Raw genomic sequence first — 25,174 nt, 5'->3', positions numbered from 1 at the left:
AACGCTTTTCATTGTACTAAAAGACACTTTACAACAGTTGAAACGATCAATGCTAAGTTAATGCATCCAGTGCTTATATTATAAAGGTTTAACATAAAGGAGACAACAGGATAGACGGGTAAAATATGAGAGAATCCTGGGGAAACCGGGAGGGTTCAGTATGCATTGTGCTAATAAACTGAGGCTGTGCTTCATTGTCAGTTGAGTGGCAGTATCGTCAACATCTGATAATCCAGTAGAAGTAAAACACAGAATTGTTCTTAGTTAGTCCAAATATTACATGTATGATATACTACATACTGTATATACATATATTACATGATTTGTTCTAATATATTTCTTTTTGGCTGCTTACAAACTTTTGTACAGACATTTGTGCTTTCAAACAACATGTTTTGACTTTTAATGTCCAAAGAAAACAATTTTCAAATGACAAGTAAGTGATGCGTGTTTTGCAAATTGCTGGTAAAGTTGGTAGAGGTTGCTGGAATTTAAACGTCCCCAAATCCAATAAAGAGACGCTAGCATTAGCCTAAACTGTGATCGCACCCAGCACCAGCTTCCACACATCGGGGAAACAAATGTTCAATGTGAAAAGGGGCGTTTTAACGTAACCTGTAAGCCATTCAGGCAATGCGCTGTAGTTAGCTGCTCACATGGAAACACTCGCTTACTGTAGCTGTCATAGTTAGACACACATGCAAACATGCTGTTAGAGCAGTCAAACACTGTGTTTTTGGTTTTGGAAGGGATAAACTAAAATTAAGGATGTTTTTCAGACAAATAATTTCATGAGAAATGAGAGTTTCCCACAGAGATTTAAGTCCTCTTCACATCCGTCAATAACCATTAACTGCTGTTTTCACTCATCGTTATTGTTTTATAACTCGTAACTGATGTGAAATCCAAATACCGAGGTAAATGCAGAATGACTGTATCATATCAAGCGGATCGTTATCTTCCTCTGACATGCGACTTCTCCACAGGTGGAATAGCTGCAAGCAGAACAAGCAGGCAGCTAATAACCGCGCGGCTACAAATAACCAGATGGTGACGCCAGAGGGAGAGAAGCTGCACAGCGACAGCGGCATCTCAGTGGACAGTCAGAGTCTGCATGAGCAGCAGCAGCAGCAGCAGCAGCAGGCCCAGGCTGAAGTCCAGACGCAGCCTTCACACTCACGCACACAGGAACAGATAGGTACCACTGAAACTCACTCTCTATTTGTGTCATAAGGTATGTCTCGTGATGAGCGTCAGAAAGACAGGTTATTAAGGGGCGCAAGGCGGCACCCTATGCTCTGGTTTCGGCAGGGACAGTGGATAGTGAATTTTCAAAATAAACTTCTGTTCACAGGAAACGGTTAACTTTAGGCCAAAAAAACTCACTTCGGTTAGGGAAAAAGAACAGGGTTGGACTTTAAGAAATACTTCCAAGGTTTTGAAAGTCTTTAATTATAACAAGTTGATGATGATTACTTGTGACGTTGTGACGTTTTGTTTAAAATACCAATATATATCGTGGATCGCCATTCAGCCTTAAAATACCAGGATTTGAGGTTTGGTCCATATCGCCCAGCCCTAGTTTCAGGGCATGGTCACATTTGAGCAAAATGCAAATCATTGGCCAGCACACACAGTTTTAACCATCTATACACTCACTCGATCTATACACATAAACCTGAGATGCTTTTTATCTGAAGAAGAAGTCTCAAGTTCAGTTATGATCTAGTTATTCATTCAGCCATTCATGCTTTTCTCCCAGATTCTTTCTCAGAGGATCTCACATGTTTCTTTCCTGGTGTTATTGTGAATATAGCAAAGCTTAGGAAGTGTGTGTGTGGTTGACTCCTCTTGACTGTTGCTGTGTCGTACCAGCCTGTCCCCTGAATACCAGAATATTGGGATTGGATTGCATTTGATTGCACAGGGGCACCTAAAAAAGTGGCCACTGAGTATATATTGACAAAAGGAAAATATTGTGATCAATATTGTGAAATAAATTTCAGTCATAGCACCCAGTCCTGACATCAAAGGTGTTTAATATTTTGGTCAGCGTGATTCTTGGCCCGAACCCACAACTTTATATTCACCACAGAAACTCTAACTGAACATAAGAGACACTGCTCCGAGTGTGAATACATTCCTCCTTCACACCGTGATATTCCAGCTGTCATCATCGATTACATCAAGACACTGCTGAGATTTTTCGTGTAGTGGTTCCTGAGCAATGTTCTTGAGCCTTTTTCCTCGGAGCAAAAAACACATTTCTGGGGGATTGAGATCAAAAACAATATATCACCTGGAAGCAGAGCGAACATCTAGCTGCCAGGAGCAGATATGTGAGGCTGAAATCTTGTATGCATGATGCATTAGACTGCAGGAATTTCGAGATCGTGATTGAGGCACCTGCAGGAACATGAGTATGAGGCGGGGACTGAACATTAGTTTGCCGACGAATCACAAATGTTGAGGTAATGCCACTGATAGGGTGAAGAATTCATCGCTGACGTGTTTGACACAGTTTCTATATTAGCGTACAGTCTAATGTAACTGCATATGTTTGATCTATATTTGCCTTTACTACTCTTACTAATCCTCTGTGTCTATATTTGTCCCTCTTTGACTCATGAACTATTCTGGGTGGTTGCTGTGGGACAGACTTCGCCGCGCAGTCTTTTGCAAGCCAGACAAAATCGAAAAAAAGGTTTTGTGAGATTAACTCAGTAGATCATGTCTGGCTAGGAGGGAGAAAAACAACATTATGCACTTTACTGATCTATTATAAAGCAATTTACCAGTAGCCTAATTTACTTCTTTCAGCCCAGAGCATTAAGAGAGAAACAAGTCAAAGTTTGGAGCCCAATATCCCCACAAAAAAGTCCAGAAGTGAGACACATAAGAAAACACACACACACATATATACAAACTGGTAACATACAGTACATATACTTAGCCACATAGACACTTAAGAGTTTGAGATGAATAACCTTTATAACACTTTATATTAAACTACACATATTCACTGTGAACTAGTTGCTTATTAGCATGCGTATTAGTGGAATACTGGCACTATGTATGTCACTGTAAAACATTTATTAATGGCTTATTCTGCATGACCATATTTTATTACTTCTAGGCAGTGGTGGAATGTAACTAAGTACATTTACTCAAGTACTGTGCTTAAGTACAATTTGGAGGTACTTGTACTTTACTTGAGTAATTTTATGTAACTTTATACTTCTACTCCACTACATTTAGCTGCCAGCTTTAGTTACTTTTCAGGTTGAGATTTAACATGAAGAAATATCAATTTAAAATGATTACACATGTTTATAAATTGAACCACATAACAGTGTATTGTGTAGGTAAATGAGCCCGACCTTCTCGTCATTAAAAAATGCTTCAATATTAATAATTTAAAAATATATTTGAAATCTATAAAACAATCAGAGTGGGTCCATTCTGCATAGGGAATACTTATTTTTGATACTTTAAGTACATTTTGATGCTGATACTTTTGTACCACTGCTTAAAGGCTAGTAATTCCTTCGATAACCTAATTATAGTTTAGGCAACAAATCCACTTGGCTAAGGCTAGGAAAAAAAGAACTTAAAAAAAAAGAAGGCTTAAAAACACACAAAAACTTGACAACAACTCGACACAAGCACTGATCTCCTGGTTAAAGTCCTAAATTCCATGTGGCTCGTTACATCATTCGTGGACAAAATATAGTGGGATAGCTATGAGTTCTAGTGCATAACTTTTGGTAGAAAAAAAAAACTATGAAGTGTTCTTTAGAGGAGCTTGAAATGGCAAATTATCTCAAGATATAAACCTATTTTTTGTACCGAAGTACAAAAAAGTAGTTGGTATTTACGGCATCCAAATGCTGTACGTATGTTAACTCAAAACAATAGTAAACAGTAGCAAAAAGTGAATTGGTGAATTGTTTGTTAATATTTATATTTTAGACCTATTAGCCTCATTCAAAATGTGCTTTTGAGGTTCTTAAAGACTCGCCCGCTCTCCCCATCCACACTTGATGTATGTGATCTGGGGATTTCACTCACAGCGGGTAGTCTGTAGGTGCACTGAGGGGAATCTGAAGAGTGTCTACAAAAAGAGGATAACCTTTAAACATTTGGGAGAAGAAGAGTACGTGCTGCAGGAATGAGATGTGACCCCAGAGCAGTCTACCTTTCCTTCACTACTCAAATAGCACTTACAATAAAGAGATGAAACCTGCGCTCTCACTCGATCTATACACATAAACCTGAGAGGCTTTTTACCTGAAGAAGAAGTCTCAAGTTCAGTCATGATCTGGTTATTCATTCAGCCATTCATGCTTCTCTCCCAGACTCTTTCTCAGAGGATCTCATATGTTTCCTTCCTGGTGTTATTGTGAATTATAGCAAAGCTTAGGAAATGGTTATACAGGGATAATAATGTGCTAACAAGCCAAACAGCTGATAAATCCTCCACATCACTGTGTCCTTTCCGGGATCCCCATTACATTCTAATGAGGCTTGGGAAAAAGCTTATTTTGTTTTTGTGTTTTGTTTGAGTCCCTCTTTCCATTCTTCCACTCAACAAATGCAAAGCCTGCAGCACGTCGAAGAAAAGAAGGAATTTCTTTTGGAGGAACAGCTCGGGATTGGTTCATTGAGAAGATGACTCCCCCGTTAACCCTGTCGCCTCTCTAACTGATCGGCTCATTAGCAGGTGTTACGAGACAGGATCCAGGCCTGCTCTCACTGCCTTTTCAAAATCTGATCCAGCACCAGCGTTTAGCACGTGCTAATTGGCATTAGGAGTGTCTGCGGGTGCGGAAGCCATTAAAAAGGCAGCAAATGCTCTTGTGCTGGGGGCCATCGGTGCTTCCACAACCAACTGGTTGTGTTAAAATACGCGAGAGGGTGAGCATATGCACTATAAATCCACGATAATCGCAGGGGGTTTCCTGTTTCCAATGAACTGTATTTTACTGCTGGCTAAAATAATGGGAACACCTCCAGTCAAAACAAGTCAAATAAGCCTTTTAAAAGAGAAATGGAGCAACGAAAATGTCTCATGTTTTGACTGACAACATTCAGAGAGGGTATTCCCTGCATGAGTCACTGGTGCGGGGTGAGAGCTGCTACATGAATGGTGTTCGGCCTCATTTCTGTCTGCTCATCTCCATTAAAAAGAGCCGTCTATCTGTGCAGCACCGCTCCCTGCCCACCAAAAACCTCTTTTGCTGCCTGCCTCCCCCTCTGAATCGTGCATATTGAATGTATTTAAAATTTAAACAAGACTCTAAGCCCTCTCTCACATCACCCATCCGTGCATCCCTGTCCCGTGGTTGACCTCGCAGTCTACACAAGATGGACTCAAGGCACATGTCAATCAAAAAAACAATCAGAGGAGTGATTTTGGAAATTGACAAATTTTGATGCTGGAGCTTTAAAACTGACTGAAAATCACGCAGTACAGTCCAGATTATAAGTAAATCTTATTGTTAATCACCAGAATAAAGAACAAAATCAGTAGTTTGCTTTATATCTTAGAGCCACAAGGAAATAGTGATTAAAAGAAAAAGCCCTGAGGAAAGGCGGTAGAGGGTTGGCAGTTTAGTTTGTGTTTGTGGACGAGAGCCTGAGGGACCTGCAGCAGCTCGGCACTATATTCAGTGTGTAACATTATCCTGCAGCATGTTACAGTAATAATGTAGCTGAGTCATGTAACATATTACCGATGCAGTTTCAGTAATAAAGGACGGATGACTCATAATTTCTCTCACATTTTAATAAAAGCTCTCCATGTGGAAGTATTCCCATCATAGTTGGGTGACAACAATATCGGATGCAGGTGATATCAGCTTCCTTTGTTCATTTTACGATGATTCAAATGTTTTTTCCTGACTTTTCTGGCCTGCAGTGCACACGCCTGTGGGCCTCAAAGACCCCAAAGCCCTGAGCTTAGCAACTCAGGAACTACACTAAAGACCGAAAAATCTCTTTTGCACATTTGTGTTTGCATTCCCACCACATCTAAAGAACTGTGAAGATTAAACAAAGTAGTGCAATAACAGATTTATTTCTACTGATGTTTTAGAATCTGCCGAATGATAAGCTCTGTAATCAAATGTCTGCACACGAATGCACAAGATTTGGTATCGGAAGTGTGCTGGTTTCAATTTGTAGTCCGAGTAGTATTGACCAATCATGTTTGAGCGGGCTTTGGTTGCATGAAGGTTAACAGTCGGTCTGGATAACACATCATCATGCATCAAACGTTGGACAATTGGCTGATGAAATATGAGCTTTTTATAACCTTTTAAAAGTAATGTATCTGTTTAAAGAGATCAGCAAAAGCGTTTCTGGACTTAAAACAAACAAAAAAAGGATAAGAAGTTTCTTATTAATTGATGACAGAAGGGTTCATGGAAGAGGAAGTCTAACTCCAGATATCCAGATAATGGATTTTTCATTGGCGACACCAAAACCACTCAAATATTGGCCATTTCCTCCAGATGAGCAGTGCTTTCTAGGACCAGCCCAAAAAAAAAAAAAATGATAGGAGCCTTTATTATCACTCAAGGTCACCATACAGTGTCTGTATTAGACAGGAAGCCTGTGAACTTGCTGTAGTACCGGAGTCATGTGACAGGTGCTGGGAGTTCAGATGATGATGATCCGGGCAAATTTGAGGAGATATTTTTTAAGTTATACTACACATCATTTCCTCCTACAGAATACAGCCACATAGTGTATACTTCACTGTAGGTAACAGTAAACAACCAAATTAGTAAACTAATTCATTGTTTTGACAGCAGAAGGAAAAAATAAATCATGATTACAAGAATACATACGGAGGCGTTTGGGGAATAGAAAAAAAGATTATTGTTAATATTTGCTTGTTGACTATTGTCGACAGAGAAAATACATAAATCTCTATACTTTTAAAAACAAAACTAACTTTGACAGAGATACTGTGTTCATATTTGATCCAATCACTTATTGTTGAAGCCAATTGAAAAAATACAATAAGTCTTTAGGGCCCTGAGGAGCTTATGAGATTATTTTACACAATACACCCGAAAAAGATACAAAATCACAGCACTTGGTTGGTGCTGTCGTTGGCAAGAGGAGGCGCCCTTTGGTGCCTATTGACTTATTATGTGTCCAAGGAATTTAAGGGTTTAAATGGAAAAGTCGTTAAAAAAACAAAGTTGTGCAACGAAGCGATGTCCCCAAGGAGCGATTAGTAAAGTTAACAAAACAAGTAATATATTTTTCAAATTAGTAAAACAATCCCAGTGTCTGTTAAGTTTTCCCTGGGAGTTCTGATTACCAGGAAACCTCTCAAATTAAATTCCAATGAGCAAATTTGAAAGCTTTTATCGTGGCTTAGGGTCCAATCAGGATCACCTGAATGTGCTGATTAAAAAGGAAAAAGAAGAAGAAGTCAGTAACAAAGCTTTGCTGCTACTTCACATCTCAGAACAGATTGAACTGGTTCAGTGAAAGACAGCTTGTATTGATTCTTAGAATGAGGTTGTGCTGAAAACGTCGGACAGCCATGTGGTCACTTTTATCGCTGCTGCTTCCAGAAATAAGGTGCAACGCCAGCTCAGAAACAGTTCCACTGAGGTAGAAGTACAGGTGCAAGCCACTGTGCAAATGCCTGAACATGTGTGTGTGTACAGATGGCTGCACTGGCCAGCATCTGCTGCTCTCTGCTCTTTGTCAGCGCTGATGCCTGCAGAGTGTCTGCTGAAACAGGAAGGAAGAGAGAGGAGTGCTGTGGACTGTGGCCGTCACTGGACAGAATCAATGTGGGCAGAAGCAGCGAGCAGAGAGGCAGCACTGAGCAACCCAAGTGTATTTTATAACAGAGCACTGTGTGGAAAAAGATGGGTTTTAGCAAGGGGAAAGGAATGGAACCAGAGGGAGGGTATGACGTTATAAGTCGACAAAAGAATCCCCCCTCTTCTAAAGCTTTAAAATAAACCCTCTTGTACTACATTTCCCTGGCACAAGGATGCATTGATAAAGACGAGAAAACACCCACCGGAGTCGGGGGTCCTCTCAGGAACGCCTCTGCATTCCCGAGGCGTTTCCATGGCTCCCCTCAATTGACAACAGGTTAAGAGGTTTGTGGGAAAAGAGAGCATTTGTCTCCCATCCTCATCCGGCTAATGACTCCAGTTTAACAGGTTCAGATGAGTGAGTGACACCACAGGGCCCCCTGCAGGGAAAACTGTGATTATCAGGGCTTTCTTCCATGCAGGAGGACTTACTGTATTTTGATAGATAGGAGGTTAGAATCTTTGTAGGTCTGTCATAATAACTTTGTTGGACAATATATTGTCCTGGTAATATTTGCGATATTGTCATTTTAAGGCCATTTAACACCATTGATTGAATGATGATATAATGCATAATACAGCAATGAACTTGGGCAAAAATGACAGTCAAATGTGTCTCAACAAAGTTTTTTGTTGTTAATTCGACTTAGACACTGCTGTTTTTACGGTGTCAAGTTGGCCAAAATGTTGCATATGAACATAACGGGTGATATAGTGCAATATATCGACATGATCTCAATATTTGGCTGGGTTGGATAAGTTAGTGTTGGGTTATATGCCGGTATATACCGTGTGACAGTAGAAATGAGTCCTCCAGTATAGATTTGGCAAGTCTTTCTGTGAGTCTGGCTGCCTGCAAGTAACTTGATTTGGGCAGACATGGAGGATACATCCTGTTCACACTTGAAATTACTGTTCTTAGGAACCTTTAACTTTCCATCTAAAAAGGGTTTTAGTTTAACTGTAACTAGAACCAATATAGGATTTTTGAGACTTAGACCAAGACTGATTTTAGAAAGGAAAAATTAACTGGTAACTGATATAGTGAACGATATAGTACATTTTTGTGTTGGGATTAATCAACCTTTTCTATGTGGATTGTGCACTGATTTTGCAACTTTGTAACTTGGCAAAGGTATTCAGAAGGATGCTATACTATTATTATACATACAAGATGTTACATTGTGAAAGCATTAAATGATGATTAAATAACTGAGAAAGTAGAGAATAAATAAAAATATATAGCCAACACCATCATTTTCTTTATTTTATATTGTGTAAAAAAAGTTCATATTGGTGCATTTCGGACAACATACCTGCTGATAGTGGTAGTCGGGCTCTCTTTGTAACTTGTGATGAAGTACATTAAGCTATTAATAAACAATTTATTAATTCATAATACAGAACAATTACTGTATCCTGAAATATCCGGTTGCTGTGATATAAACTATACATGGTTTTGCCCACAAGGATAGGTCTATATTGTAATTATTGTGACAGGCATGAAAAACATTCAGACACTAATGAAGGTGCCCTTAATCAAAGGTCTTCCGCTTCCTGAAGAGGAACCGCTCAGAAAGCTGTGTGTGTGTTTTTACAAGTGAGAATATGCAAAAACTCTGTGAGTAAGAGAAAGGTTCATGAACCACTGCTGATTTAAATATCACCACAAATCACCTGTGTCCTCTCCCGCAGCCTGACATATTTCTTCTCACTTTCTCTCCGCAGTGGTGAGGGTGGATGGCGGCCCCCAGCCTGACACGCCTCCCCCTGAAGTCTGAGGATGAGGAGGAGATTAAGAAGAGGAGCTGAAGACAGGGAGAGGAGAGTGGGGACTTGAACCGTGGACCAAAAAGAAAGAGCGGGGGTGGGTGGGGGGGCAGGAGCCACATGGGAATGTAAAACGTACTCTGATTCATATCTAAAGTGGCCACAGAGCAAAGACTTGACTTGTATGGACCTCCCAGCACCTTTGGGCCACAGTGACTCTTCATCCCTGCATATAGAGTCCAACTCTATCAGTCAGTGTGCCTGGACACGACTTCTACGGCAATATCGACCCCCTATCTGTACCGACGTCACTGCAGATACATAATCATAGATATGTGCCAATGCATTTCCTATTAACTGGCTACTCCAGTATCTAATATTGACATAATTTTCTCTAACTGCCAATGTAGTCTCCGCTGCCCCTTCGTAAGCTTCCCCCTTAATTCCACAATCACTAGCCATGAAACATATGTGCCTGAAAGGTAAATAGGCAGAAAGGTTGTTTATTATCTCCTCTCATTTTCTCCTCATGCATCAAAAAAACCTTCTTCCTCAAAGAGCAGCCTTTTTTCCCCTCTCACATCTCCCTCAGTGGTGTCCCACTCTCAGATAATGCTCGTCTCTCTCCATAGGATTCACTCTATTAGACCCCCGCTGTCATCTGGGATACAAAGAGCAGCGGGGGGTGGGGGGTGGGGGGGTGCCTGTGAGTCACTGCAGCTTCTTCTGAACTTCCCTGTTCTTTTTTATCATTTAACCACAGATGCTTTCCATGCCATGTTGTCTTGTTAAATGTTTGCGTCACTATTTGGGATCGGCTGCACCGGCCGGCTGATGCAAATGACTCATATTTGGGCAGAAAGGTCAATTTCCGTGCAGCCGGCTTGGCAATCAACTATTTTTGCCTCTGGCTTGTTCTTGCTTCTGACATGCATAGACTTCTTTACAGCTCCTCCAGGGATTGTGTTTCAGTAATTTCATGCTTATAATGTAACACACCCCAATGTTTGTCTCCTGTTTGTGGTGCATTACTTTCATTTCGTGGCTTGAGTTACACGGCTGATTCAGCAGGGTGCCTCCGCAGCCCTCTGTGGATTCTGGATGTGCAGCATGAGAGAAACATCTCCGGACTGTGGAGCTCTGCTGACTCACTGTGATGATGTGTGACGTCACCGGTGACCCAGTATGCAGAGCTGCTTGTTAAACAGATGCTTAAATGAATTTGGGACTGGGAAAAAAAATTTGCAAAAAGGAGTCCCATCTGTCATTTTTTTTTTTTTTTTTACACTTACTGAGTGGAAAATTGGGACACCCCTCAGAGGCAAACTCCTTTCACTATCCACCGGCACTCTCCACAAACTCACTCTCACAGTCTTACGGCCTATAGCTCAAGCCTGATAAACAGTGCTGAGGCGCTAATGCATCGGTGCCGGCGCTCGCGTCAACATGGGGCCCATTAGAAAGACGTCCTGACAGGCAGGTAGTAATTACCTCAGGGTTTCAGCTTCATTTACCCTCGGCTCGACTCGGCGCAGACACTTCTCATCAGGATTTAATGCTACGGACAACAAAAGGAGCAAAACGGCCCCTCTTTGCAGCCTTGGCGTGACGTTACAGATTCCTTATCTAAGTCTGACTCCACTGACATTTACTATATCACATCATGGTGATATAAAAGCACTTAGTCGCAAGGCAGGGTGGCACCTTTAATCACACAGGACCACTTTTATGCTGCCTCCCTCCTGCTACTCGCAGTAATTGTAAAAGCAGTCGGCGTAGATATCTCGTAAAAGAAGTATACTGTAGCTGAGTCTGACTGCACTGCTTTGGCGTTCATTCCTGCAGGGGCACGTACTTTCTCAGGGTCCCTCCTGTCGTGGTGTGGCTAATTATTATCAAGAGATCCGTTAAAGATTTCTATAAAAACCTGTAGATGAAGGATAGAGTAGGTAAGTAGGTACAGATATAGAAGGAAAACGTAGAAAGATACGGGTTTGCTGACTCCAACATTTTCAGATTCAGACATCGATGAATTTAAGGACATTTTCAGAAATAACTTTATTCACCTTCTTGCTCAGACTAAGATGACAAGATCGATACATGTCCTGTGCACTAAATATAAAGCGACCAGCAGCAGTTTAGCTTATTGCACTGGAAACAGGAAGAAGCAGCTCGTCTGGCTCCATCTAAAGGTACCAAACTCTAAAGCTCCCAAACTCTAAAGCTCCCAAACTCTAAAGCTCCCTTATTAACACATTACATCTGGATTCTGTACTACGAAGTACAGAGCCTTGGTATATTTAGAATAACATAAGTGCTAGTAAAAGGTAATAATCTTCTTATGTAACTCTGGCAGGGAAAGCGAATACCTGTACTTTAAAAGGAGAAATAAGACATGACTATTGTCAGCAGAGCTTGTCGAGTTTAGTGAGCAATTTTTAGATAAGAAGACAGAGGAAGTGAGTCATGATATCTGGTGCAATGCTGCACGGATCCTTCACATGGACGCCAAAACATCTCAAGACAATTAAACTTCACAGTCTTTTCACTTGTGATTCATGTTGTATCACTGCGGCGTTATGAATGGAAACAAATCAAACGCTGCTGTTCTTTTGCTCGCAGCTCTTCCGCTGATATGAGCACGTTGTGTGGACATGTGACCACACACACATACACAGACACAGACACAGACACACACAAATTGACAGTGTATGATTCACTCCTTTCCTGAGAGCCGGTGTGATTCATCCTGATCCTTGCTGTGGCAATGACATTAAAGCAGGCGCTGCTACAGTACAAGGGACCAGAGTGTTGATTTAAAGAAAAGAAACTCCTCGACTTGGTCTCCCCATGAGGCCCGATCGACCTTCGAGCAGCGCACTCATCTAACCCGAACAGACTTATTCTCCTTCTCCTGCAGCTTGTAGAGCGAGACACACAATGCAAGAATGTACAACCCGAATATGCAAGACACATTCAAGGATAAGGTTTAAGTTTGGCCTCATTCTGTAGTTGCAAATTTGTTTTCCTGTTGGTTTATATTCTGAATAGTATTACACCTTTTGGAGTCAGTATTTTTTCTAACGGATATGTTGTTTTGTAGCACTTATTAGATGTATTATGAATGCACTCAAAGAGTGTACCAGAGTTCAAGTGCCTGTGTACAGTGTCAGGTGTTTTTGAGTTCAGAAGTTTGACTATATTTTTTGCAGTTTTTCCACTATGATTTTATGTGAATTTTCTTTGATATTTTGAGAGCTAATGAAGGTTTTTAGTAAACAGAAGTGAACTGAACTTTGGAGACTCAAGCAAACTGTATAAACCTGGCACCAATATAGAGAGACTTACAGTACACATAGGATGCCAATGAAGACATGCTGTATGTTAACATGCTATAATTACTGGCAACTAATAGGGTCATGTAGCATTACAAAAACATATACATGTCACCTGAGATGTCTACTCTAAAACTCATGTATGCTATTAGTCAATAGAGGTCAGCTCTACTGTGCAGACGTTTTTGCATGTGCAGTAATGTTCATCATGTACCTCCATTTCAGAGGCAACGAGACGTGTAATCTGCCGTAACATGAAATCTACGGGGAGGTTCACTGAGATTCTCTGTGATAATGTTACAAACTTGATACAGATGGATCAGGACCTGCTCCCGAAGAAGTTGAATGTTACCTGTACTTACCTACTAATGTAAAATGCATTGTGTAAATGTGAATTTCTTAGAGTTGATACAAGATTCAAAAATACACTATAAAATGTAAAAAAAAATGTGTGCAAATGAAATGAGCATCTATAATACAATAAACAGAGATGTCATTGTATTATGTGTCCAGTTTGTCTTTGTAGACTCGCTGTCTTCACACTAGAGGTGTGAATCAGCAGAGGCCCCACAATACGATTTTATCCCGATACTTGAGTCACAATACGATATTACAATATTATTACAATATTATGTATATTATTATATTTTTAAGCACTATGCAATATGATGAGTATTTCGATACAATATATTGTGATTTAACTGTTAAACTGCACTTTGTGTCCACAAAATTAAATTCAATCAAGAATTGTTTTGTCAAATAAGAGAAGATTCTCAGTCTATTCATCTCACTTCAGTCTTTTTATTTCTCCACAATGAGAGTCAAACCCACAGACAACAAGGTATTCAGTCAAACTAAACTGAACTGATATCAAACATGTATGGACGACAACAACTGCAGCATTTTTACAAACTTCCCTCAACTTTAAGCTTCACTGCTCTGAAACCAGCAGACCCCCCCCCCCACCTGTAGTTCACAAGCAGAGAAATGTGATGTTAAATGATTTAAAACAATAGTTTAATATCATGATGTGGAGGAAGGATTCAGATACTTTACTACAGTAAAAAGTACCAAGCTGTGAAAATGCTCCACTGCAAGTAAAACTATTTTATGTACTTAGTTTGAAAGTTTGAAAAGTAAAAGTCCTCATTGTGCAGTAAAATGTTCCAAGACTGTTTTGGATTAATACTACAGATGCATTAATATTTATGTTGCATTTTAAGGTTTGACTGTTTTTTTTTGTCCTGTGAGAACCATTTAATTCTGAAGTTACTTTTCATGAGTTCAGAACAACTGTCCTATTTCAAGCTTTGTGACTATGCATTGTCCAGTTGATCCAAGAGGGTTTTTATAGTTTATTTTGCTTAAGATGTAGAAGACCCATGAAGGGACACTTAATCCTTCAGTTAATCAAAAACATTCACATTAAAATAAACTATTCGGGAAATACAATACATTATTTTCATGGACAGGAAGGCTATGAAAACCTGTAAAAGCAACTTAAGCTGTCGGACAATATTTAGCTGTGAATGTGGACTAAACATACAAAGAAAAAAATACATAAGGAAAGTAACTCAAATTTCGACAGAAGTGCAGTACTTGAGTAAAATTATAGTTACACTCCAATACTGTCCTACATTTTAGGACACATGCTTTTTGGCTTTGTTACTGACTATTAGATGAGAAGATTGATACTCTCATGTCTGTATACATCTTCTCATTTCTCTTGGCAAGAAAGCAAATAAGATTATTTCCCAAAACATCAAACTATCCCTTCGATTCAATACTGTGTTTAGATTCATGAAGAAAACATAAGAATTATTCAAATTATTCCCAGAGTTGACTGTAAAGACCTCAAAATCTCTCGAGGAAATATCCGCAACACAGACTAGATGTTAGGCTAAAGAAAAGCTCTTTTACTATTTTTTCCCTTCTTTACAAAACACCCAAAAGCTTTGTGAAAATTACCTCAAGCAAATGAAAATAAAATGCTGAAACCAGAAAGTATGGCGTGGCAGACAGGCAGCCAAACCACAGCATAAAGCAGGACCATATGTGTGGGTCCGTTGGACCGGAGTGTGGTTCCCTGCAGTCTTATCACCACTAAAACATTCTGGGGTCCAACGGGGTTTTCTTCCTGCAACGTGTCAGAGATGAATCCTCAGTGATAAAATACTTCGTAGGAACAGAAAGGCCATAAGAGGAGGACACAACAGCAGAGAAGTCACCAATTACAATACTACACTTTTGGGGGTAAAACAAAAAACGTTTCAAATTTTGCCTTTATTGATTTTGAAAACAAGTGTGACTGGAAAAGCAAAACAAAATCAGGAGTGTGAAATGTTTCTGTGCGGCGTTTTTCCCTCCTTGACTGATTTCTATACGAGGGCCTGAATGCAGAGAGCCACGCTGAGATGGGGGTGACAGATAGACTGCATAATTTTAATTTGATCAGCGGGGAGCACTTATATGGAGACACTAATCAAACTGTGTTTTTCCCTCTGTCAAGATTAATCAAGACTGCACGACAGAAAGTCTTAAATAGATAAAAAGAAACAGACATGGCCATTGTAGGAAAAGCAAAAACCCATTATTATATGCTCATGGAGATGAAAATCAAACAGGACTTGGTCACGACTCGGCCCGTAAAGCAACATCACCTCCAGCTATAAGGAGATAAATGTCTTTGCTGCTTTATGCTTTAATTAGAAATTTGAAATCAATAAATTATTGCTGGATTTAGTCTTAGACACAAGCAGAGAAGGAATAAAAATATTGCCGAGAGGGCCTCTATTAGCACCTGCTGCACTGAGACTTCCACGGTGCAACAGCATGTTTATGTTGTTTTACAGCTCAAAGACAGAAACAGAAATCTGTCTCTCCAGTGTCAAATACTCAGATTTGAATGGTGGCTTTGGGGTTGCCACTTCAAAGAGGATGACAGCTGTATTCAGCTTACATCAAAGAGCAGAAAGGCACCGTCCTGTCCATAAAAACGACATCATTGGTCTTTGTTCAAAAGCCTAAAGTTTACATTCAGCTGATAAACTTCTTTCCCGGTTGTGCAAAGACGGAAGTAGCAAGATAACACTGCAAAACCTCTTATAAGTGGATGGGTGGATTAACAAAGTGTCTGACTGTGACGTGGGCAACAGCTGTTCACATCCTGTCTGAAATTCAAAGACGTTGCACAAGTTGTCTCCAGAACAACATGTTTTATGAACCAAAAGTGATTTTCATTGCCTACATGCCATAATTGCCACTTAAAAGAAACATTTTTGGTGAAGTCTTCATCCAACTCCAATGTATTGGCTCCAGTGTTTAGTTTCCTATCCCTACAAGATCAGTTGTCAACTTGTTACACTTCGTCTGCATCTTCCGTCTGACATGTCTGTGGGAGACAGAGCCAAATAAAAACTTTCAAAGGCCGGTCCAGCTAACATCCGTTTAAGCTCTATGTGACAAACTAATTCAATCATTTGGCTCTTCTAAGCTTCTCAAATGTTATCGGACCAAACTCGCGGAGATCGCGGCTGTGTAAGCTACAGCGAAGCCTATGACATAAACAAAGTATTGGGTATCTAACTTGTTTGTGATTGGCCAGTAAAGCCGGTCCCAGAACATGCATGCAGCACGCTCCCTTGCACACCTCAAATGATGCTGCAGGGACAACCGCAAACCGCAGTTTCATGTGTCGATGCCAGACGCATCAGGCAACAACAGTATCTGACTGCATAAACAGGCTGGTATTAGTTCTTATCCTCTTCTTTTCTCTTGGAAATAACTGAAGTGACAACAGGGAGGAGGGAGAAATAATTGTGTCCTCCAAGATGAGAACCATAAGGATTTATGAGAAATGTGGCTCTCATTTTAAAAAACATAAAACACGACATGTCGCACCTCAAACTCGGAGATCCAAGAGTTCAATCAGAGCAGTTTGGAGTGAAATCAAAATTCTCAAACGCTCACACACATCTGTCCTGACACATCTTGGACTGGAGCATCAGTCACTCAATCTACATCTGCACACAATATGAGCTGGCGTCCTGAGAGAGGATATTTTTAGGGGAAAATGGCATCTTTCCACACTATGAAAGAAGGAGTGAATCTGTCTTTCAGTGTGCTCCAATGGTTAAAATCCTCACTGTGATGTTGAAACACCTGACGGATAAATATACAAGACACAGAGGGATAAAACACTGCACGCTCACTCAGAACAAACTGGAAACATGGGGCCATTTCTGCCAGGATCTCTACCATGTTTTAGTGTTTCTCAGTGTTTTCACACAGGTCTCTGCAGGGTGACAAATCAGTCTCGGAGAGCTGAACGCAGGCCTGGATACCAGCTCCGGATCATGTGTGCGGCACATGAGGAAGCCATCCAGCACAGCAGCAGTTAACACACAAGCAAATCAACCAGTCCACCCCTGGCCTCTCCCATCTGCCTGCATCCCACGTAGAAAGAAGGGGACCACCCTGTCCCAACTCTCTCAGTTTTACATATAAAGACAGAGCACAAGAGTAAAAAAAGATAGAATTTGAGCTGGAAAATGAGACCTGGGAGTGATGGCGGCCAGCTGTGGGAGCCCATCCTGTAACACCTCGCTCTGGCGGAGAACCCGGCCCACCAAGTCAAACACACCCAACCACAAACCCTCATCAGTCAGACTTATTCTAATTTATCACGTTGCACTTGTTGCTGTGGGACTTCTAAGACATGGCAGCTGGAAGTTCGAAAAGAAGAGAGAGTGTTTTGTCTCTGTCTAGAAATATGACCCTCTAGATATCAAACAGTACGACATATATCTTCTACGATGTACAAATCCATAAATCAGTTCCACATGTATACAGACTCCTACTTCTATTTACACCTTTGCAAAAGAAAAGATAAACATATATTCACCTTCACCGTAAAAAGCCATGCTATTTAATGACAGCTAATCAACCAGATGAATTACTTCTTAAATAAACTTTGTTAAATTACTCTTATTTATTTAACTCTCTCTTTTTTAGAGTAACTAAAAAAACCTCAAATATACTTCTGTTCAGATGGATTTCCATGCTCGGATCTGGTTTGCTTATTTTCTGCTCTGCTATAAAGTAGAGCGGACAACATAGTTGACTAATGAAACGTTGGAGTGAAACTCAGTGGGATTCAGTTTGCCCACATCCATTACTCGACTGTCGCCTCGTATCAAGGTGGAGATGAATAATTTGAGGGCATTGTTCGGTTCAGCTCAACTACCGAGGGTGAAAAATGAAAACGGCAGTGTAATGTATGCACCCTGTACTTTATGCCTGGTTCAATTTGCTCTTTAAAAATGTAGCAGAATATATTGTTACGCAGGAAACAAGGCAGAAAGTGACACAGATAGAGTCATTTGAATGGGAAAATAAACAGAAACAATACAATAACAAAAAATGGAACAGTGTTGGTACGCTATGTGAGAAAAATCAAAAACAGCCACTTGTTTTTTGGACAAATTTAACACATTTACATTTCAAAGACGACTGGAAAAGTGGCCAAAAACATCATATAAAGACTATTAACATCTTTATCCCACTGAGTGAAGAATGTTAGCAACAGGAGAATTATTATCTCCACTTATAGTGACGACATGAGTACTCAATTTGGATGTCAGTATTAATTTAACCCATTGAGTAATCTCTTTTTTCTTTCTCAAATTACAATACCTTTCACAATGTGCTCCAATGAAACGTAGCTCATGCCATCCACCAAGCACGTGTGTACAGTAACATATTAACAAGGTTCAACAAGCCAAAAAAGTTATTTTTAGCGCGATTGTTCTGACCACAGATAACAGCACTGGGCTTCCAAACAAATTAATTCGCTACAAAACGTCAGCTACAGTCAGTAAGTTGGGTAAGTTAGTCAATTCATCTAATGGTAAGTTAGCAAGTACGCATGAGAACATTAGCTAAGGATACTTTTGTTTATTTGAATAAAATATAATACTGTGAATAAACTTGATTAAACAAAATGTGAATCAAACTCTAAAACTGTAAGATTTTTCCTCAGTGTGCCTCTTAACGAAACGCTCTGAGTGGATTTACGTAAATTCCTTTTGGTAAGTAGTGATGCAGCGTATGTGTTGAGAAGGGCTGCCTTTGACAATGTGGGAGACATTAAGAGTTTGACATTGTGGTTCAGACTACAGAGCCTCCAAAATGTTGTTACCTCATTGGCATAATTCTTAACCATCTGCTACAATAAATTATCTTGTATAAGAACATTTTTTCTGCCCAAGTCATGTCAGATTTAATTGGCATTGGTGGTTATTTAACAAAGAAGACAACAACTCCCATGGTCTCACACTACTTCACAACACCACAATTTGTCTTGCAAGTACACTAGTACTCTATATTTAATGTGAGTTTTCCAGAGTCAGCAAAAACTTCTGAAGGAGGCTGAATATTCAGCCCCAAACTGGGCTGATACCGACAATTACTGTACGAGACGTGATTCAGTTACATTACTGAGATTTTGCCTCTTTTCCCTCCCACTGGGCTTGACGTGTATACTTGCAACAAATGATACACACGGACATGGGCAACTGGAAAAGACAAGTGAGCGAAATAAAGTAAATTCCTCAATAAATGACATTAAGAAACAGTAACTGAACCCAAACCCAACATGAAGCATCATGCAACAAACAGGCAAAACTCTGCAGCTGCAGCTCTGACTCATGTCTGTGGATATGTTCCTTTGACTTGTTTTACTGTATTCCTTCATACTGGATTTACTACATTAGCATTGACCTGATTATATTAATCCCATTGTTACATAGGGTTACAATCACATTTTCTAATTCCATTAACTGTTTATTGTTTCCCTCCGTACAGTTTGAGCTGCGTTGGGAACCGCTGCTGTTGTGAGCCTGTAAAGCTCAGTGAGATATTGTGTACAACATTGAGAAATACCAAATAAACTAGAGTTGACTTGATGTATGAGCCGACAGATGATGTAACCACCCTATAACTATCTAAAACCATAATAACAGTTCTGCACCATATGTTTATCTGCGACACCCACAAAATGAAACTTGAAACCGCTACTACTATAAAGATCTGCAAACGCAACAACTGCCAACAATACATTTTGTACATAATTTGTTGTTTTTTCCCTTCACTTTTTTTGATGTTATATGTACCACGTTGAGACTCCTATTTATGTGCTTAGAAGTATCTTTAATAGAAAGCAGACAGATATGATCAAACAGAACACACACACTGTGTTAATGTTTGCGAGACACACCTTCCACTCTGTTTGATTACAACAAAAAGCATGATTTCTCCTCTCTAATCATTGTAGCTTTTCATCCTGATGGAGGTTTGTATATGACAAACAGATAAACAGCTCAAACAGATACATACAAACATATATTTTAGCATTTGCAGGGACAAATTAAGCCCTTTCCCCTGCATATAGACGGCTGTATCAACCGATACCTCGGGGTACGGAGGCTGATCAGAGGCATCACACCAGTTTGATGATGTGCAGATAATCAGGGTGAGGTAAGGTGATCTGACATCGTTACTCTGGTCTGAGCTGCACAGAGCATTGTTGATATCAGTTACATGAAGTGGAACAGTGAAAGCAGTCTAACTCTTGCATTCAAAACTCTTAACAAAACAAAAAGAACTGAATCTGATTTTTAAGCGAAGTGAATTTAACAATCAGGATTCCCTCATTACTTTGCCATTTTCATCTTGTAATGGACTCTATTTCTGTCAACAACAATACATTCAGGTTTTTTTTTTTACCTGCACTGACCCTCTGCTGCTTCTGGTGCAGCTGCTTTTAGCTCTATTCCACATGAATACCAAATATCCAATTGGTGCACAGAGAGAGAGACAGGTGTGATCCCCTGTGTGTTTTCTCAGTAGGTGCGTGAGGAAGATGTGTGGGCATGTCTGCAACAGGAGACTTTCTGAAGGGAGTTGTATATATGCAGGATTGCTTGATAAGAGAGAGATGTCCCTGTCTTTGGAGACACTCAAGATAGATGGCAGTCAGTAAGGAGTTGGGTTGCTATGGAGCTTCCTCCTCTGGGCCGGAGATGCTGCGTACCCACGGCACGTCTTGCTGCATCTGCAGCGAGCTGGCTGCATGGGTGACAGTAAGCAGACAGCTCGCTCTGCTCCACAGCACACCTTGGCCCAGCGAATGGACCTGGAAATCAGTTTTATGATACAGCATTATCTCCTGCATGTGTTACAGCAGCAACTATTACACTGAGACAGTGAAATACGGCTGCCTCGCCGTCCCATTTCTCCCTGCTCTTCTCTGAGTAAACTCTATTTGGGGGAAGTCATCATTTATAAAAAGGCAGAGACCAGGACATTGCCTCGAGCCACTCGCCTCCCTTAACCAATTCTTAATACCTGGAAAGCCAAGCGTAAAGAAAGGACAGTGGCTTTGGTTTTTAAAATGACAAAAACAAACCAATAATGAAAAATACAGGACATTAAAAGGCCAACTTCCTATAAACAAAACGGCATTTTTGGATAATCTAATGAATGAATTGATGAATGAACCTAATGTAATTTTGGATCAGGGACAAAGAGCACGTCTGTCCCTATAAGTAATAAAACGAGTCAAACTCTTTTGCCTTTTATTTGTTCTAGTTGTATGTTTACATTTCAAACTGCACCTTTGTGTTACTTGTATATAGGTCACTACAACTTGTGCAATATCACAGTATTCCAACTGTTTTTATAGGTCACAGCACTTACTTATTCATTCTATTTATAATACAAAGTTTTATATTTCTCTATTTTTAAGAACTGTGTGTATGCATCGTTATACTTGTCCTCTCTAAATAACAATAAAGGAATTAATTGCTACCCTTCTCCTGTTTCCTTTGTTCCTCAGTAAAAGAACCACAAAGTGGAGGATGGAGCTGAAAGATGTCCCTTCAGCAAGACTTCCTCAACATGATCCTCATTCATCCATTCTCAATTCCCATTTCTAGCTCCTCTCATCCCTCCTTCAACCATCATTCATACAATTATCCAACTCTTTCTTTTACTGAGTTGCTTTCTGTCCAGACTGAAATATCTCAACAATTATTTGATGGGTTGCAATACAATTGTGTACAGTACAGACATTCATGGTCTCCAGATGATGAATCCTATTGGTTTTATCCTATTGAATCCTATTGGTTTCCGACATGTTTTGATTTCAGTGAATTATCTTGACAAACAGGATGAATTGCCATGAAGTTTGGTCTCCAGAAGATAAAGCTTAATAACTTTGGTAGAACCCTCATTCCCCCTCCCTGAGTCCTCTTCAGCTCCAAGGGATTGGCATGTGGTTTAAAATATAACATCTCAACACTATTGCATGTAGTTCCATGACATTTGGGTTTTGTAAATTTCCAGAAACTTTCCATGGGAAGTTAAGCTTGGGAATTTTGGAAATATTCAGATTTGGAAACTTCCCATGGGGATTATGGACATTTATGGGAATTAAGTAGCCTGGCTAACACCAGACTAATCACAAATGAGATTAGTCTGGAAACCAGCCGTTCATTTCTCCGTAGAGGAGGCGTGGTTTACGATCCTCTGGAGCCGTTTATCTGTAGGTAGCTCCTAGCCAATCGTATCAGTTATATCAGATGACGTATATAGAGCGACAGAAATTGATATTTGTTGTGTGTGTGTCTGTGAGAGAGTGTTGCTTGCTGCTTTGCTTCTCCAGTTCTCGCTTACTGCAAGATTATTTATTTTCACGCTTTATTCCCCCTCATGTCATTCAGCCACACACATTCACTGATTTTATGGGCAATAAACAAGCTGCTGCGGGTCTGGCAGCGGCTCCGCTGCCCCCCGGCTCGTAGCGAGATCACCGGCGTTATGGTAGCCGGGCTATTAGCAGTGCTAGTAGCGGGGCTAGTAGCGGCGCTAGTTGGTAGATTAGTAGATTAGACTTTGCCCAAATCCTGTCGGAAACAAGGCTAAAACATCCTTTTTCGTGGTGAAACAGGAGTGTAAAGTCAAACGTTGTTCTTTTTTTAAAATCAACTACAGCTAAAGAGAGTTTCGCGTCTGCTGCAGCCATGTTGGATCCATAAGAAAACTACAAAACTACCGTCTGCCGAGTAGTACGCGTCATCGTCTTGCCGTCCCTCCCTGTTCTGTGATTGAATCCCTAAAACAGGGCTAAGAAACCTCTCTGGTTTCCAGACTGCCTGGAGGTTCAAAATGAAATTCGAGCGCGCAAGTCAGTATGGGTATACCCAGGCTAGGAAATAAGTAGAAATTGAGGGTAATTTAAACAAACTGTATCATATCCAAACATAAATTTAAACACTTTGTTTTGTCATAAGCAGACATCCATACAAAATAAAACAATGAAAAAAATGTCAACAGATTTATTTGTAAGTAGAACTTTTTCATGTTTTAATTATTTTATTGAAAATCAATTATTTTATAGAACAACAAAAACATAAATGTTGAGTTAAATGTTAAATATTACTCACTTGCATGAAATCTGGTTGTTTTAGTCAAGTTTATGCTAAAATATATTTTCCCAAACTACATTTAAATTCCCTGTGAAGTGCCAACCTTTTGCCAAATTTTGTAAATTTCTGGTTCCCGTTTATTCCCATAAATTCATGTTAATTCACTTCATTCTGCAACCCTATCTGGGACACATATTAATGTTCCCCTCAGTATGAATTGTAATCCCTTTGTGATCCCTTAACATTTCATCTTGCGCCACCATCAGGTCAGGTTTTTTATTCTATTTAATTTACATAAGATTACTTAATACTTGCAAATGTAATGAGAGTCTAGGAAAACAACTGTTAGAACGTAGCATTAGGATGTAATGTAGCTCAAAGCACCACTTAGCCTTACAGCGCGTCTAGCATGGTTGAAGTCTATGTCTTATATCCCACCCGTTCTGAGCTGTGAGAGACTATAGAGCCTGTCTCAGCATGCACATTCAAATTCACACCTACAGGCGATTTGGCGTTTTCAATTTATCCACCCTGCATGTCTTCCTGGGGGAAGGGACCCCTGCAGACATGGGATGGACATAACAAAACAGCAGAAGCTCAGTGGCCTTCACAGAAATTTTACTTTATCCATTAACACAGCTGTCTGACTGAAACATGTTCTGCTGTGATGTCTGCCAGTAAGAGCAGAACCCAGAAGGCACAGATCACTGACACAGAGGAGAGTGGAGAAATCAATCTATAGAGACATGCCATATCATGTAGCTTTCAACTGAAGAACATGTAGAAAAGAGCTCATGAAACCAGTCAACAGCAGTGTGACAGGCAAGAGTTACTGAACCGCTCACAGCTTAATTAAAACAGAACAGCAGGTCTGATTAAATTATTACTGTCACCCCCTTAATGTCTTTTCTTTTTTGTCAGTGGCAGCTTATAAAACTACTCATGTCTCCCATATTTAATCAGGAAAGGCATCAGTTAAAGTACAACTTAATTCCCAAATAGTTGTGATTTAATAAAAACAGAAAGCAATGATTTGCAAATAAATTTTGACCTACATTCAATTGAATACAGTGCAAAGACATGATATCTAACGTTCAATCTGATACATTTTTGTTTTTTGTAAATTCATTCATGCAGAACAGAGGTTGTTAATGTACTGAAAAATATTAGATGACCCAGTGCAGTGCCATGTGGTACCCCAATATCAAGTATTTCTAGATTTTTAATGCAATATATTATATATATTATATTATATTTATGGATCACATATATGGTTTGATTAATTAACAACTGAAGGTTTCCTTCCATGTATCGTTTTTGCGGTGCATTTTCCTTTTTATATGTGCTTTATTAGCTAGATTAGCGACACCTTTGCTTACACTGCTGCTTCCCATCTTCCTGTACTGAGTTTGCATTTTTGTTGTTATTTTGGGGTAATTTATTATGTTAGTGCAAGAGAAGGTCACACATTTAATAGTATTTCATTTTTTTAATAAATTCGTATTGATGCAGAGTTTGTCAAAGAATATTTTGATTGTCATTGTATTTATATGCTCACTGAGTAAATAATTTCTCACCAGATATTCAGTTCAGTACCTCTCGTAACGTTAAGGTTCTTAACATCCTGACAAAAGACCGTGTAAGCAACATCTACATCTAACTGACTGCTAATCAATAAAAATCAATCAAGTATCCAAATAACTCTGTCAGAGAGTTTATACAAGAATAT

The 25,174-nt window shown here is 39.8% G+C and overlaps 1 protein-coding gene and 1 long non-coding RNA gene across 2 annotated transcripts in view; both read left to right on the top strand.

Annotated features, from left to right (window-relative positions):
* ngfra (nerve growth factor receptor a (TNFR superfamily, member 16)) overlaps positions 1-9,699 on the top strand; it is a 36,326-nt gene extending 26,627 nt beyond the window's left edge. The window contains exons 5-6 of the mRNA XM_059348361.1: positions 987-1,198; positions 9,582-9,699. Of these exons, the coding sequence (XP_059204344.1) occupies positions 987-1,198; positions 9,582-9,634 (265 nt within the window). The 3' untranslated portion in view covers positions 9,635-9,699. The remainder of the gene's footprint in view (positions 1-986; positions 1,199-9,581) is intronic.
* A 40-nt stretch (positions 9,700-9,739) lies between these two features.
* On the top strand, positions 9,740-13,459 carry LOC131984180 (uncharacterized). The gene is made up of 2 exons (XR_009395530.1): positions 9,740-11,815; positions 11,848-13,459. It is a non-coding gene; the product is annotated as an uncharacterized LOC131984180 (long non-coding RNA).
* The last annotated feature ends 11,715 nt before the right edge of the window (positions 13,460-25,174 follow it).

Source organism: Centropristis striata, chromosome 13 (genome assembly GCF_030273125.1).
Source record: "Centropristis striata isolate RG_2023a ecotype Rhode Island chromosome 13, C.striata_1.0, whole genome shotgun sequence".
Lineage (NCBI taxonomy): Eukaryota > Metazoa > Chordata > Actinopteri > Perciformes > Serranidae > Centropristis > Centropristis striata.
Note: the sequence above shows the minus strand (reverse complement) of the source record. Positions and strands in the feature narration are given on the sequence as shown.